The following is a 14,176-nucleotide window of genomic DNA, read 5'->3' on the forward strand; positions in this document are numbered from 1 at the left end:
GTGATAAGTTTAGGTGTGATAAGTTTAGGCATGATAAGTTTAGGCATGATAAGTTTAGGCATGATAAGTTTAGATAAGTGTAAATCGCACGCAAAGCCCCGCACGCAAAGCAGCGCCATTAAACTCTATGCGAAGTGCACCAGACTTTGCTAGCGCAAAACTTTTGATCAGCTGTGCACTGCGGTGCTAACCCAGTTGGTGCTTAAACTTATCATGCCTAAACTTATCACACCTAAACTTATCATGCCTAAACTTATCACACCTAAACTTATCATGCCTAAACTTATCACACCTAAACTTATCATGCCTAAACTGAGTTTAGGCATGATAAAGGGCTTTTCACCAGTGTGCTGACTGTTAGCACCGCTTTGTGAATCAGGCCCTAGGTGAGATAACTTTGATAAGGTGTGATAACTTTGATAATGTGTGATAACTTTGATAAGGTGTGATAACTTTGATAAGGTGTGATATCTTTGATAAGGTGTGATATTTGATAAGGTGTGATATTTGAGTTATCACGATTTAGTGAATCAAGCCCCATAGTGTTAAAGGATCCTTAGAGGCGAAACCATTATTTTCTTGAATGCCCCAAACAGACGAGCGTCAGACGGGTAATCCTATAATCGTCATACTCTGTTTATATGGAAATTTCATAAAACAGTTTACTTGCCAAAATAGATGAGTCTGATAATATTACATAGTTTTTGAAAGGTCGAGAGGGGAGCGGAGGCTCCGCCCCGCGTTCACACACAAATGTTCTCGTGAAAAAAAGTTGCTGATTAGTAGATGAGAAGTATAGCGGAGCACCTATAGACAGGCCATCTACAGATACCTCCACCCTACAGAGCGCTCTCAGAGCCCTACCACTTCATAGCATTCAGTCATAGTAATACAGAAAAAGAGTTCGACCTAAAAACAGGTTCTTTAAAAAAAACAAAAACAAAAAAATGAAAACGGCCACATCACGTGGCTCTTGTAAACATGTGTCCTTCACTTAAATAACATCCAGGGGGGTGGGTGGGGCAGGCGCCTGTGACGGGTGATGGGTGCCTGCGTTCCTCTGGCCGAGGTACCGCGATAGGAAGTTGCATTTTACATGAGCGGAGTTCCAGCGTTGGGGGGAGAAGGGGGGGTTCCTCGCGGGGAGGAGAGTTTGTCCTTTCGGCAGTTTGTCGTCTACCATTTGTGCGGAGGAAGGACAATCTCTCCCTGCCCTGTAGGTGCAGGCTGTGGGCTCCAGTCATTTAGAGGGTCAAAAAAAGTCCTTCAAACCATAACCCAAGGCTAAACTTGCATCAGTTAGTTCTATTGCGTATGTGGGTGTCCCTCGGACAGTCTGCTACTCCAGGGAGTCGCTCTGTTCTAAGCCCAGGTCGTTGACGTTAGTCGTCTGCAGGTCTTCGCTGTCCTCCTCCAGCTCGTCCTCTTCCATCTCCTCCTCTTCGTCCTCGTCTTCTTCTGTCCCATCCAGCGAGTCGTCGTGTGCCGCCATCAAGGCTTGCTGCATGCTCAGCGTGTCGGAGGACAGAGACTGCAGGCTTTCTAAGTTCACAGAACCTGGAAGAGCATAAAATAGGCCGGTCAGTGTAGGAAGACAAAGAGAAATAACAATCTCTTCACAAGAGATGACCAATGACAGGCTAGCAATCTTGGCTCCATGCAAATTTCATGTAAAGTCAGTTTGGAATTGGGCCAATCAAAAAAAACCATCAGGAAATACATTTGACCCAGTTTCGAGGTGCATATAATTTGCATGCACGGCAGAATTATTAGCATGTAATTGACCTTCTTCTAGTCATCAGTATCTCATTTAAAACTACCAGACCTGTTGAGGAGAGACGTGCAAAGTTAAAGTGACACTGAAGCAAAAAAAAATAAAAAAAATTGATATAATGAATTGGTTGTGTAATACAGATAATTAATAGAACATTAGTAGCAAAGAAAATAGTCTCATTTTTTTAGAGATATTGTTTTTTTTTTATAACATTGCAGCATTCTCTAATATTTGCAGTTTACACACTACATGCAGCATTCTAAATGATTTCACTGAGCAGGCTAATGAACTTTTGAACTTTACACTGCAGAAAAACAAAATACAGTGACAGACAGTTGAGATAATAAGCTTCAGAAGACAGAGCTCTCTGCGACTTTGTGGAGCTCAGAGAAGCTCTTTTGCATAGATAACAACTGGAGTTTCTTAACTCTTCCTGTACTGGAAACAATATGAGACTCATATCTGTGCTAATTTCTTAGCTGTACTACACATACAAATCATTATATCATAAGTTTACTTTCACTTCAGATTCCCTTTAAAGAGAGTCTGAAGCGAAAATGATTCTTGCTTTTTACCCGCTATTTGATTTAAGCAGTATGATGAGAGGTGAAACGCCGCATTCCTGCAGCAAAACAAGGGCTTTATACCCTCCAAATCCCGGGGCATACATCCACTACTTTCAAAGTCGTGGATTTTGCTGCCCCGGGAGGCAGAGCTTTGCCCTGTCGCTCTGCATCTACTGAAGTCAATCTGCTCGCGGATCTCCACCTCTCCCCGCCCCTCTCAGTGAAGGAAGAGTGAGAGGGGCGGGGAGAGGTGGTGATAAGTGGAGATTGACTCCAGTAGAGGCAGAGCTACAGCAGAAAGCTCGGCCTCTTTCAGGAAGCACTGCCTGCATTTTGCCCTGGGGATTTGGGGGTATAAAGCCCTCGTTCTGCGTTCATGTTTAGAAAACCTCTCTAAACATGCCTAGAATCCCTCTGAAAATCTGCTTCAAAAACCGCTAGCGTTTTGCGGATCTGCTCGAGGTTTTTGGTGTGCACTGGGCCTTAGAGTTTACCGACGCCATCTGTTTATAGGATTCAAAATCGGTTGGCCCTGACACATGTTCCATTCCAGGAGATTGTTTGTAAGTTGAACTTGTTTGTAAGTTGAGTCTTGTGTTACACACGGTGAAATGTGGATAAACGATTGACCTTTGGACAGCGCTAGATTTGAACATATAGTATAAAAAATTGGGTAATTGAGTTGTTTTCGATGTGCTTTTAAAGTGTTTAAAACTACTTATAACAGTTTATACAATATTGTAATATTTAACACCAAAAATATGTAATAAAAAACAATATTGTATATATTCTACATGAAGACAACTTAGTATCTCTAAAACGTTGTAACGTAAGTCGTTCATAAGTCGGGGGACTGTGCAGTTGTGAGGGTGTGTTTGTGTTTTGTGCATGTATGGTATGTTTGTCTGTGTATATGTGTGTCTGTCTTTGTTGTGTTTTTGTGTATAGATAGACAGTAAGGGCCTGATTCACAAAGCGGTGCTAACAGTTAGCACGCTGGTGAAAAGCCCTTTATCACGCCTAAACTCAGTTTAGGCATGATAAGTTTAGGTGTGATAAGTTTAGGTGTGATAAGTTTAAGCACCACCTGGGTTAGCACCGCAGTGCACAGCTGATCAAAAGTTTTGCGCTAGCAAAGTCTGGTGCACGTCGTATAAAGTTTAATGGCGCTGCTGTGCGTGTGGGACTTTGCAAGCGATCTAAACGTATCTAAACTTAGCATGCCTAAACTTATCACACCTAAACTTATCACACCTAAACTTATCACACCTAAACTTGTTTTTCACCAGCGTGGTGCAATGGTTATCACGCCTAAAGTCTCTAACTGGGTTAGCACCGCTTTGTGAATCGAGCCCCAAGGGCCCTATGCAATTCACTTTTTCACCTGAGTTTTCTCCTAGGAGATAAGTTTTCATCTTCAATTTAAAATAACTTTACAGCACTTTTCAACTAAAAAAGTACCAAAAAACAAGTTAAAAAGTACTACCAAAATTATTTTGAGTATTTTCTTGCTTGCTGGTGGCTTAAAAAGCATTTTATTGCCAAGTTTAAAAATATCACCTAGGAGAAAACTCAGGTGAAAAAGTGAATTGCATATGAGCCCAACTGCGTTAGCACCGCAGTGCACAGCTGATCAAAAGTTTTGCGCTAGCAAAGTCTGGTGCACGTCATATAGAGTTTAATGGCGCTGCTTTGCGTGCGGGACTTTGCACGCTATCTACACTTATACAAACTTATCATGCCTAAACTTATCACGCCTAAACTGGCTTTTCACCAGTGTGGTGCAATGGTTATCACGCCTAAAATCTCTAACTGGGTTAGCACCGCTTTGTGAATCGAGCCCTATGGGGCTTGATTCAGTAAACGGTGCTAACCCAGTTAGCACGCCTAAAGACTTTGGGCGTGATAACTAGGGTGCTAACTGGGTCAGCACCGTTTACTAAATTTACATCGCGCGCAAAGTCCCACACTGAAAACTTTGCGTGCCCACAGCGCGGTGTGCGCGAAATGTCGCATCGCGGTGCGATGAAAACGGTGCGTTGATGCGCCTATAAGGTCGCATTGCGTGCGACTTTAACGTCACATGGTGCGACATTAAGGTCGCACCCAATACGACCTTATAGGCGCATCGGGTGCGCTGTTTTCGCGGTGCGCGCGCAAAGTTTTGCGTGCGGGACTGTGCGCGCGATGTGAATTTAGTAAAGGGTGCTAACTCTGTTAGCACCCTAGTTATCGCGCCTAAAGTCTTTAGATGTGAATTTATCATGCCTAAACTAACTTTAGGCATGGTATAGGGCTTTTCACAGGCGTGCTAACACTTAGCACGGTTTACTGAATCGAGCCCTATGTGTTTAAATCAGGGGTCTCAAACTCGCGGCCCGCAGGCCATTTGCGGCCCTCGATACAATATTTTGTGGCCCTCACTGGCAAAAGCTTCCTTATAGTTCGCTTCAGTGCTCCCAAGTAATCCGCCGCATCCCTGCCGCTAAACGAGGGCTGCAGAGCCCCCAAATCGCCAAGGGGGCAATCCGCTGGCATTTCCTGGAAGGGGCATAGCTTTCAGCTTCAGCTCTGCCCCTCCTGACGTCAATCGCCGCCTCTCCCCGCCCCTCTCTGTGAAGGAAGAGTGAGAGGGGCGGGCAGAGGCGGCTGTGAAATTCCTTATGCAGCCCAGCCTCATCCTGACTTTGCCCCCTGCGGCCCCCAGGTAAATTGAGTTTGAGACCCCTGGTTTAAATGTTTGTGTGAGATCCAAAGAGGAGGGTTATTTTGTTTCATTTTGAAGCTCATCAGCAGGGGCAGAAATGGGTTGGAACCAATTCTGGTGTTTTATTAGTGTTTGTATCCCCAGCCAGGACAACTTGTGCTGCTTCCCTTTCTGACAGGAAATGAGTACAGTATTTCTCTTTAGCCGAGACAGAAACAAAATACAACAAATTTTATAAATCGGGGAAGAGACAGATTCATAACTCCCAATTATCTCTCTTTTGGAGGGACAGTCTCTCTTTGGGAACCCCGTCCCTCTGTCTTCCTCATTTGTCCCTCTTTCAGAACTGAGGTACAGATCTATGTAAATATATGTATTTTGCTACTGAAAAATGCATTTAATTAACTCCCTTAAAGTGATACGGACATGAAGCACCCTCATGTATTTTACCATATACAGTATATCAGTGGGAACATTAGAGAAAACACCTACCCTGCTCTCTGTTTCATCCTTCACTGCTCAGCCTGCTTGTTAGCAGCCCTGATAAAATCCCTGACTGAGCATTCAGTCTGGCTTTGCTAAGGAATCATTATAGCTGAGTCTGTCTTCTCTGATGTCTTTTCAAGCCCAAGCCTGCCCCCTTCTGGCTCTGCTATAATGACTCAGCTATAATGATTCCTGAGCAAAGCCAGACTGAATGCTCAGTTGGGGATTTTATCAGGGCTGATAACAAGCAGGCTGAGCAGTGAAGGATGAAGCCTAGGGCAGTGTAGGTGTTTTCTCTAATGTTCCCACTGATATATATGGTAAAATACATGAAGATGCTTAGTCTCTGGTTCCCTTTAATTCAATTAATCTATTTCTTATTTTCAAATGTTAAAATTGAGGAAAACTGATGATAGAGAGGACCAGTGTGGTCTGACTGATAAAGCTACATCTTGTGGTTCTCAATTCTTTGTGATATGCATGGTGTGTGTGTGTGTGTGTGTGTGTGTGGGGGGGGGGGGGGTTAGGGGTGTGGCAGGGCATATTCTTTTAGTGTTCCTCTTTCTGATCTCAAAAAATTGGGAGGTATGTGGATTCTCCACCAAGCTCCCCGTCCTCAGGACTTCCTGTGCAGGACCTCAGGGACAGGAAATGTGGAAACCTTTCCCCAAAGGGGGTGCAGATAGCATTGAAGCCCAAAAGAGGTTCAAACCCCTGTTCATGTCATCCAGAAGTTCAATATTTTTATTTTTAGGCAGGAAATGGACTCTCAGTTCCACAAACAGCAAAGGTCACAGCTTGCAGAAGCTCTTGCCAACTATAGCACTTTTTACACGGAATGGGGATGATTTGTGAAGCTAAGTACAAAGAGAGGCGGAGCAGCTGCCCCAAGCAACCAATCAGAATCCTTTATTCACCAACTGAACCCTAAATGGTTGACCTTGATGGACATGTGACTTTTCCCAACCTACATAGAGATGTGCGGCACTCACCATCAGAATTGGTCCCTGGTAGCACCCCCTGCTGCTGCAGGACCCCAGCTGCTATGGAGTTGGGCCAGAATCTCTGCGTGGGCCGATGCTGAGACTTTATCTTCTTGGCTTTCGGTGCTGGATCCGGATTACTGGCGTCTAACATGGGCTGGAGGATGCGCCGCCTGGCATTGATGAACCTGAAATGCAACAAGAGAACGACACAATCAGCAGGGACCTGCAGGTGGCAGTATATCCTCATCCATGTGTTGCAAGCTGGGGAGGAGGAGCTAATCATAACAAGCAGCAATCTAGCAGGCGTCAGGACATCTGTATATTATGTGGTTGTTCCACGTTTGGGGCTCACTAAGGTGTGCAGCAAAACAAGAAAGAGTTAGGGCTCTAGAGTTTGTCCCATTCTAGGCACAAGACCCGTGCAGCACTCAGGTACTATTACCTGCACTCTTCTCAGAGAGATTCTGTCTGTGTCCACCCCCTTGCAGTCACAATTGTGAGGATGATGCAATCCAGGTATCAGCAGTAGCCACACCCACAAAGCCTGGAAGCTGGCTCATTAAACACTCTAATGGTCATGTGATCAAAATTTCAAGATGGTATTTTTTGGTGCAAAATTCTTGTTTCACTCAAAAAAGGGTAACATTTGAGTGTAGTAATCATTTTGAGCTAATAGATATGCAGCCTTAAAGTGAACCTGCAGACTAAAAATCTACTCAGCAGCACTGAAAAGGCTTGGTGTTTCTTTAACAGTTTCACAGCACCAGAACTTTGTTTTTCTTACCCAAGCCTCATTTTTAGCTGCACAGAAGAAAACTGCCCGGGCATTTTCCCCCTGATGCTGTGCAAAGCATGATGGGATTTCTGATGCTGTTGTTCTCGTTCTGCTGTTTTGGTGCATTTTTTTCTTAATTTTGAATGAGATTTGAAGCTTAAACCAAAAAGATGGCTGCCCCCATGAAATCACGAACATTTGCCTGTTCTTTTAAAACAGGGGGGGGGGGGGGGGTGGGGGGGGGGTGGGGGGTGTTAAGAGATTATGTTATCTATATATTTTAATTAACATAATTTAGGCTGAAGTTCCCCTTTAAAGGACACTTGAAGTGAGAGACATATGGAGGTTACCATATTTAAAACCACTGTCGTGTATACTGATACAAGGGCATACATATAGAACCTCACAGTACAGTATATAGACATGGGAAATCAGCTGTCATTTCATACAGTAGCCACTAGAGGGAGCAAACGTTTCACTAATAGCACAGCCCTCAGGCATTCACTGAAGTTTCTTATCTTATCATAAACAAGTAGCTGATAAGAACAATTGTATCTGTGTGTCCTGTGTGTTTGACTTCCGATCGATTTTCCGTTTGATTTTCCATTGAGGCGAACATAGAATCAATTGGAAAATCGATTGGAAATCATATCAGACATGTTGGAAGTAATCGATCTGGCAGGAAATCTTCCAGAAAATCGCATCGTGTTTACCCTGCATTAGGGCCCATTCTCACTTGTAATCGCAAAATGCCAGCGATTATCGCTAGGTTATTGCACTGGTGATTTTACCCTGATTAGTGCAGTAAAATCAATGTACACTCTCACAAATTTTGAGCGATCGTGATTAGAGCTTTTCAGCATTCTAATTGTGATCGCTCTAAAATCGCAATAAAATGCTGCATGTAGCGCATTTTGCGGTTGCCGCTAATCGCGAACCGCTGCCGATTGGCAGGAATCGCAGCAGTGAGATCATTGCCATATACTTAATATTGCGCTAGCGCCTTAAAAACCGCTAGTGATCGCCGGTGATTAGCGGTAATCGCCTCAGTGAAAACGGGCCCTTAATGTCACCCTAAATAATCGTTACATGACCATTAAAGCACAGCGAGAGGTATGTGGAGGCTGCCATATTTATTTCCTTTTAAATAATACCAGTTGCCTGGCTGTCCTGCTGATCCTCTGCCTCTAATACATTCAGCCATAGCCCCTGAACAAGCATGCAGCAGATCAGATGTTTCCGACATTGTCAGATCTGACAAGATTAGCTGCATGCTTGTTTCTGGTGTTTTTCAGACACTACTGCAGCCAAATAGATCAGCAGGGTTGCCAGGCAACTGATATTTTAACAGGAAATAAACATGGCAGCCTCCACATACCGAACCCTACAGTTGTCCTGGGGGAAACGAGCTAAACACTGTTGTGGTGCAGCTGTACATAGATTAGATGCTCACCTACGGCACCAAGTGACAACTAAAGGCCAACTAATGTGTGTAGGAGGCTTAAAGAGGCCCTGTAGTGACATATAGTGGGATGTAGTAAATTATTCAGAATACCCACTTTTATGATCATTTTCCTGGTTTTAGCATCAGACACACATCCTATATGTATATATTACTGTATATTGGTATGTAGCCCCACCCTCCCAGTGATGTCACAGCCTAGGCTGTTTAGCTATGTGGAATTCTCTTCCCAGAGCATTCTGGGAGACTAGGTATTTTTTTTACTAGCTTCGGAACTTTCAGTAAACAAACATTCCGCAGTGATGCACCTACCAGCAGTAAAGATGATGCCAGCTGTGATACATTTCAGAGTGTAAATAAGGGAGAGGAAAGATTTTACAATGGGTAAATGACAAAGAATTTCTAAAAAAAAATAAGCAATTATATTTATAACGTTAGTTTCCCAACAGTTCCTCTTTTATTCCTGTACACACACTACTAAGCCCTCAGCGGAGGCCAAAGCCTGATGGCTAAGATTCTAGTGGCTGTACAGCTGCCCTGTGACAATGCTTAGCGGTCTGCCACGGCGCATTGCTAAACGTCAGGTAAAGAATGAGCCAATAGTGCTCACAACACAGATCATTATAGCTGAGTGTCTTTTCTGATGTCTTTTTCAAGCCCAAGCCTGCCCCCTTCTGGCTCTGCTATAATGACTCAGCTATAATGATTCCTGAGCAAAGCCAGACTGAATGCTCAGTCGGGGATTTTATCAGGGCTAATATTCCCACTGATATATATGGTAAAATACATGAGGGTGCTTCGTCTCGGGTTCTCTTTAACCTTCCTGGTGGTTTATTTTTTCTGCAAAAATTGCAGAAATCCAATTTTTTTTTTAATGTTTCATGTAAAGCTACCAGAGTGGTAGCTACATGAAACTCCACTAGAGGGCGCATGTGTCCCTCTAGTTCGATCGCCGCCGGCAACAATAGCAAACAGGGGAACGCGTATATAACGTCAGACGTCCTATGACGTATAGGACGTCCTGACTTCAGACGCCTCCGATCCAGCCCATAGCGCTGCCCGGAACTCATTGGTCCGGGCAGCGCAGGGCTCTGGCGGGGCCCTCTTCCGCCGCTGCGTGCGGGCGATCGCCGCAGAGCGGCGGCGATCAAGCTGTACGCGCGGGTAGCATAGTGCTAGCTGCGCGTACAGCACTTTAAATGGTGCAAATCGCCCCACCAGGGGCTGAGATCTCCTCCTGCGCGGCATAGCCCGAGCTTAGCTCGGGCTTCCCGCCAGGGAGGTTAAGATGCCCATTAACGGTACAATTTTTCCTTCAGATTCAATCTTTTAACATTTTTTTTAACCATTTTTATGATCGAATTTTATAGAAAACTGCGCCCTGTGTGGCACAAATCGATGTGAAGCAATTCTTTGGTTGATTGAAAAAGGAAAAATAATCACATATTGGATTTTATGATCGGAACCGAATGTAAAAACTTCTTAAATGGTTCTGTTAATAGGAACAATCGATAATTACCATGTTATTAGTTTCGATTGAATCTGAAGGTAGAATTGCACCTAGAAAAAAGTGTCCAAAATGATCTCAAACGCCTATAAACGTTTACAAAAAGATTTTGGGGAAAAATGGCCAGAAAACAAACAATGCAAGAGTCCAACTACTAACTATACAGCTTATGTTATGTTGGGGTTCTCAGTAATAGTTCTATGGAAACAATTCAGAAGATGTTGTGAACTGAACAGATTTAAATATTTGGCATGGAGGAGAGCGATATTTTACTGCGCACAGCTGACTTCCTGATAAAGGCCCAGCAGCACCTGTCAGCTGCCTCAGCGTCAGCCCAAATAACTGTCACCCAATTCTGTGCGGGGGCGGCGATCTGGAGTACAGCTATTATCAGCGGAACATCTTCCCCATTAAAATCGGAAGTTCTGAGTCGGGATGAGACCATTTATTGGCGAATGTTAAAAGAGAAAACTTCCGGTTTATAGCAAATCATCCTGTATCATTTATATGGAGGTCACCATAGCTGATCTCCAGCCAACAATACAGGGGTGAGACTAACTCAGTAATATCTTCTAAAAACCCGTCCACACTGAAAATCAAGCTGCAATCGAGATTTTATTCACACTGCGTAGGTTGCACTGGGATTATCGTGCGATTAAGTTGTGCGATCTTTAGATTGCAAGCTTGCAAGGGCATGGCTCTCTCACCCTGTTGTGTCTTATGGTGCCCATACACGATACAATAAAAACGTTCGATTTTCCCGTTTATTCAATCTAAATGATCGAATCGAATGAAAGTTGAAAATATTTTTTTTTCGATCAAGAAATTCGAACGGTTATCCCGTTTTTTTCGAGAAAAAACTGATCGGACATGCTGGAAAAATCTTTATATTCGATCTAACGGAATAATCGAGCTAAATTATCTAATCGAAAAAAATGAAAAATTGTACCATGTGTGGGTACCTTTAGAATTCGTTACACATTTTATTCATGGATGGTACTTTTGTCACTGTCCCAATTATGTATTTTGTATCGATTTTGTATACTTGGCGTTTACCAGTGTCTGTATTATTATGTTCCCCATTACTTTGTACAGCGCCACGGGAATATGTCGGCGACTTATAAATCAGGACGTTAAAATGGGAGATCGCAGGAAAATCACACACTGCCACATTTTGCCGTGCCATTTTTTTGCGCTCTCGTTGACTTTACGCAAAAGCAGGAAAAAGGCTGCATGAACTACGACTGCGTGAAAGTCGAATTGCACCAGTGGGAAAAAGGCACCACAAATACATTGCTAATTATGGTCCCTGTGCAATCAGCGACATGTTACAGTGCCCTTGCGATCACCAGAACGCATGCGATTCCAGAATGAAGTGGAAGGACTTGCAGTGTGGGCGGGGCCTGATGGCAATTGCAGTACTGATATTTCCTTTTCTATCAACTTAGGGTTTCCTTTAGGCTGCATTTTCACCTATTGCAAATCTTTGCGATTTTCGGCAGTGGAAAAATGTACAGAAACGTACAGCAACAATGTGAACGGACTAGTTTCTATATAATGCGTTTTTCCGCAGTTGAACACCTGTTGCTAGGCAGAAATGATGAATTCCAAAAAAACGCATGAAAATTTGCACTAAAACACATACAAAATTGTATGCGTTTTTGCAATGCAGGAAAAAAATGCATTACAACAGATGTGTGGAAAACAAAACTCTGCCTTCTTAAAACAGAACGCATTTGCAATAATTCAAGTTGGAATGAGCTCCAAGATGTCTCTCACAATGCATCACTGCTGAAATATGCAAATCACCCATTGTTGTCCCTGTAAGCTAGCCACACCCCCAGAACCGCTGGAGAGCAATGATGTGTCAGTTTGTTAATGTTACAGAGCCACAATAATCCAACATGCAGACTGTTTCAGATTGGTTGGTCTTCATCAGTGTATGGCATGGATTACTGTGGCTCTATGGGGTAAGACTTAAAATAGAGTACCCAGCAAGCTCAGGGTGAACCAGAACTCCTAGGAGTGTGTAAGGGGGCTACAATGGACCAAAAAGCCCTCTTACTAAAATGCTATGGAAGACAGAAGTTTCCCTTTTTACAACAGAAGGTATTTGCGATTATTCAGATTCGAGTGAGCTCTGAGATGTCTCCCACAATGCACCACTGCTGGATATGCAAATCACCCATTGTTGTCCCTGTAAGTGAACCACATCTCCAGAACTGCTGGAATGCAATGATGTGTCAGCTTGTTAATGTTACAGTAATTTTTAGGTAAATAAAGTAATAAACTAATGTTTACTACTTTCTTGTTTGCTGGGGACCCAAAAGGCATTGTACTGATGAGGTGTGAAAACATCTCCAGGGAGAAAACTTGAAGGACAAGGGTCTCCCATGGTGAGATCTCTTCACTCTTGAGTTCCCAGATCTGCACACCTGCTGCACACTCCGATTCCTCTGATATTTCTGTAGCGGGTCAGGCAGTGAGATCTCACTTCTGGAGAGAAGCCTTAGGTTGGCTCCGTGTAGAGAGGATTCATCCAGTAAGTACCATGTGAGCTCTTAGCTATAATACTACTTTGGTAGCTGCTTGCTCCCAGCCGTGGACTCACCAGTTGTTGACTTGCAATAAGGTGAGGTTCGTCTGTCCAGCGATCTGACGTTTCTCATCTTCTGTTGGGTATGGGTGCTGAAAGAGACCAAACAAGAGTTATTTGGGGAGATGTACACAGACCGTAGAGAAGAAGCAAACTTCCAGCTGTATAACCTGAAATCTATACACCAAGTCTGATGGATTGAATGTCCATCAATTTTGACCTAAAATCAAACGGGAGTATCGATCAGACTGGACGGAAGATTTGCATTGATGGGGCGGGGCAGAAGGTGTGGCCAATTGATGGACCATAGTGTTGCATCAGACAGCGAAACACAGCGGATCAATCAATTTTCAATAGATTTTGAATAGCAGTGTGCATAGTTCACGATAAGTGAGCATTCATTCAGCCGGATGGACTCACTGCCCATACAGTTCCATATCCTCTCACACCCCTATGTTGTAATGGATCGCATTATCTTCTCTTGCTGCATGTAGTATGCTTCTAGAAAACGGGGCGGAGCACCTCTGGGGGCTGTGAAATGTTACATAGCGAGCACAGTGCAGCGCAGTCGGGAACACATGCGCAGAATGTGGCCCGGTGGGGATTGGGACTCAATCACTTGGCTGAAAGTTCGGGCCGAAGCTGTACAGAGGCATTGCTAGTCTGCAGGCTAGCAACACATTCTGTTGCTATGGAAGGGGGAGGAGGGCTGATATGCACATGACAGAGTGGGCGGGGTGAGGAAGCAAACAGTCCTCTCAGGCAATGTTCAGCCGGGTCGGTCTGTTGTCGCACAAAGGCATACCTCCCAACTTTTTGAGATAAAAAAGAGAGACACTTTAGCCACAACCCTAATCATGCCTCCGACACACCCCTAGTCACACATACCATAAATATTTCAAAGAAAAATATGTTTTGTCATTCAAACCAAACTGGTCCTTTCTATCCTGGTTAATTTTCATTCATATTAACACATAAAAATAAGAATTATATCAATGTAATTGATAAAGAGTCAATGAAACACTTTCTGCAATAGAAAAATACATATACTTACACGGCTATGTAAATCAGTCCTGAAAGAGGGACAAAAGAGGGAGAAAGAGGGACTGTCCCTCCAAAGGGAAAGTTGGGAGCTATGCCGAAGGGGATTGGCTGAGAACCGACTAGTCAGCATGAGCTCATCCTTGTCACAGCCTATAGTGAATGCACGTCATATTCCATCAGTCCAATACTTCCTCCTCTTCAAACACGGAAGGAGGAAGTACTGGAGTGACGTGGAACTTGACGTACAGTGCAGCGGCAACAAGGGTGAGTTAA

At 43.8% G+C, this 14,176-nt stretch overlaps 1 protein-coding gene across 11 annotated transcripts in view; it reads right to left on the bottom strand.

The window, feature by feature from the left end:
* Nucleotides 1–614: 614 nt before the first annotated feature.
* PKNOX2 (PBX/knotted 1 homeobox 2) overlaps nt 615–14,176 on the bottom strand; it is a 603,376-nt gene continuing 589,814 nt past the window's right edge. For all 11 annotated transcript variants that reach the window (XM_068238894.1, XM_068238887.1, XM_068238895.1 and 8 more), the window contains 3 exons: nt 12,875–12,951; nt 6,526–6,704; nt 615–1,557 (listed from right to left, as the gene is read on the bottom strand). In XM_068238894.1, coding sequence (XP_068094995.1) covers nt 1,340–1,557; nt 6,526–6,704; nt 12,875–12,951 — 474 coding nt within the window. In that variant the 3' untranslated portion in view covers nt 615–1,339. The remainder of the gene's footprint in view (nt 1,558–6,525; nt 6,705–12,874; nt 12,952–14,176) is intronic.

The sequence above is a fragment of the Hyperolius riggenbachi genome, chromosome 6 (assembly GCF_040937935.1).
Source record: "Hyperolius riggenbachi isolate aHypRig1 chromosome 6, aHypRig1.pri, whole genome shotgun sequence".
In the NCBI taxonomy this organism is placed as follows: domain Eukaryota; kingdom Metazoa; phylum Chordata; class Amphibia; order Anura; family Hyperoliidae; genus Hyperolius; species Hyperolius riggenbachi.